Below are 2815 nucleotides of genomic sequence, written 5' to 3'. Positions count from 1 at the left end.
CTCGTTAGTATTTTTGAAGAACTAAAAAGAATAAATTTTTGTAATACCAACAATGGAAATACACTCCCCATAGAACTAAGAAAAAAATGTTATGGAAGAATAGTCAACACACCCAAACACATTCGTTCAACAGGATTATAACAGACAAAACATACCTAACAGCATTGATAACTACCAAATAGAGGCTAAGAGAAAAGGCTTTAACCAACCACATCATATCATATTATATGTTATATTATATGGTAACTCTTGAAGAATAAAAGCATGCCCACAAATTCAAATGAGACCAACAGAGCCAGACATAAGCATAACATTAATCATTTATTACCCAATTGAGAAATCAAACAAATAACACATACTTAAATTCTTCCTCATAAATGTTACATACACCTACAATAATTATACTCAAGCACTTTTAAAACAAGTTATTATTATGTGAGAAAATAGAAGATAATCTACAACTAAGTAGAACTAAGAGTTGAAACATGCATTGCATTCATTATGAATATAAGGTTACAACAACAAAAAAAGAAGCTTAGGAGAACCCCTTCCCAAGCTTCTGAATAGCACAATACAATTTCCTTCTAGAACCAACAGCATTAATACCCATATCTTTAAGATCTTCAAGTGTTAACAAAGGCAAAACTTCATCATCAACTTCATGAATTTGAAAAACAGGTGCATATCGACCTAAACCTAATCCATTAAGCCAAATTCTAACACCATCTTCACCACAACTTCCTCTTCCACCATCTTCATTCCTAGCATCAAAATCACCTAAATTCTCTGAAGAACGAATTCTACTACCCGAATTATCACCTTCAAAATCTCGATACAAATCATCTTCATTATCATTATCAACATCTTCACCTTCTTCGATTCGCGAAGATACCCAATTCGATCTTGGTCTTTTGGAACCCTTTTTCACTTTCCAGCTACCAATGATTACACCGTCGGTGTTCGTTTCTACGTCTTCGTCGAAATCGGAAACAGAAGTCAAATTGGTCAAAGGACGAGTCTTTGAGGGTTTACCTGAGACGTTGCCCAAGCCAAATCGCCATGATTTTGAACTACGGCGAGGGTGGGAATCGGAGGGTTGGTCTCCGATATCGCCTAATCGGACGCTGGGTCGGCGTTGCCGCTTCGATCCATGAGGTTCGGAAGGGGGTAGTGTTACTGCAGTTGTTGCTCCGCCGTTTATCTGGACCTCCGGTGGCGGAACCTCTTCCATTTTCGTCCGTCTCCGGTGAGATATGTGGTGGTTGCTGTGTTAATTTGAAGTAGATTGGGTTGTTAAGAAGAGTAGATATAGAGAGGGAAGACAGTGAACGAAACGATAGGAATCTTCAGTTGCTGTGTGTCCAAGTGAACTAGTAAGTAAGTCACAGTAAGTCTGATAATATGACAGAAACAAATTTAAGGCATGTTTGGATAAACAACTTATTTATCATTGTTTATAAGTTAGTTAGTATAAGCTATATTTTTATAGTAAACAATTGCGTATAAATTTGCATAAGCTATTCCCTCCGCTAATGAAAATTTCCAAAAACTAATAATTTTGTATACATTGACATCTAATAAAAATTCACTATTTGTACGATAAATCAGAAAATGCATTTATAAGAGGGGGATAATGTGGTTAACCAATGTCGTCCCCCGCCAATTTAGAGGCCCTATTGTAATTTCGTCAATTTTTATTTAAAATGTATTGGAAAAAAAATCCAACACCATCTATAATGACAAACATCTACGTTAAATATACACGCAATAACTCAAATATAACTTTTATCTACGGACAAATAGATATTTACAGCAGAATTATTGTATTCTTGACTTGATTTTTACCTATAGGAAAAAAAAAGATATTTAGTGATAGATTTTGTCCGTAGGTATAAAAAAAATTTCTTCCATTTTTATAAATTTTGAGGCTATGTGCAAAGGGCCTTCTTATAATATTTTTATCATTTTAGGTAACGATTTATAAGGTATAAGGTTGTATATATTTTTATCATTAGGTAACGATTTATAGTTAGTTTTAAAATATTACAAAAATAGGTTGTAATTATTATAACTAATAAATTCCCTAATAAAAACAAATAAATAAATCTTCTTAGAAAAAAAACTAATAAATAATTTCAACTCTTTTGTTTAAAATTGGACATTTTATGAAAAAAAAAAAAAAAAAAAAAAAAAAAGGATTGGGCTTTTATCCATTACCCTTATTCTTTGTCTTCTCAAACTAGAGCTGTAAAAAATGAGCCGGGCTCATGGGCCGGCCCATATTTTTGGGCCGGGCCGGGCCTAAAAAACTAACCAAAAAATGCGCTCGGGCTTTTTTGGCCCAAGTCCATTTGGGCTAGACAAAAGTTGGGTTGGGCCGGGCTGGCCCACCGGGCTTTGGGCCGGCCCATTGGCCTATATTTTATTTTATTTTTGTTAAAAAACAACATATTTTTTTAAAAAATTATCAACTAATTTAAAATTTATTAACAAAAAAATATTTAAATAAATAAACTTAATAAATATGGATGAATTTAGCTTACAGTTTTAAAATTTTAAAGTTTATAAATTATTAATTTGATTTAATTGAAAGAATAATCTTGAGTTTAATTATTATTCAATGTTAATGTAAAAATTATTTATATTTTTATGTCCATCCAATCATATTTTAGCAAAAAAATAATGGTGAGTAACTAATACATAAAAAAATATATAAAAAAAAAGTGAATAAAATTTAAAAATAAAACATAAACGGGCCAGGCCGGGCTCTAGATTTCACGGCCCAATCATAAACAGGCCGGGCCGGGCTGGCCCA

General features: G+C 32.8%; 1 protein-coding gene across 1 annotated transcript; it reads right to left on the bottom strand.

The window, feature by feature from the left end:
- Positions 1-413: 413 nt before the first annotated feature.
- Positions 414-1394, bottom strand: LOC25491154 (uncharacterized). Its single transcript, XM_013606212.3, has one exon. It carries the CDS (start codon positions 1229-1231, stop codon positions 536-538), a length of 696 nt encoding a protein of 231 aa, XP_013461666.1. The 5' UTR covers positions 1232-1394; the 3' UTR covers positions 414-535.
- Positions 1395-2815: the final 1421 nt, after the last annotated feature.

The sequence above is a fragment of the Medicago truncatula genome, chromosome 3 (assembly GCF_003473485.1).
Source record: "Medicago truncatula cultivar Jemalong A17 chromosome 3, MtrunA17r5.0-ANR, whole genome shotgun sequence".
In the NCBI taxonomy this organism is placed as follows: Eukaryota; Viridiplantae; Streptophyta; class Magnoliopsida; order Fabales; family Fabaceae; genus Medicago; species Medicago truncatula.
The sequence above is the reverse complement of the archived record's forward strand: the minus strand, read 5'-3'. Positions and strand labels throughout refer to the sequence as shown.

What these genes read in the sequence shown, in the direction of transcription:
- LOC25491154 (XM_013606212.3), bottom strand. Translation starts at nt 1,231, where the DNA reads ATGGAAGAGGTTCCGCCACCGGAGGTCCAGATAAACGGCGGAGCAACA.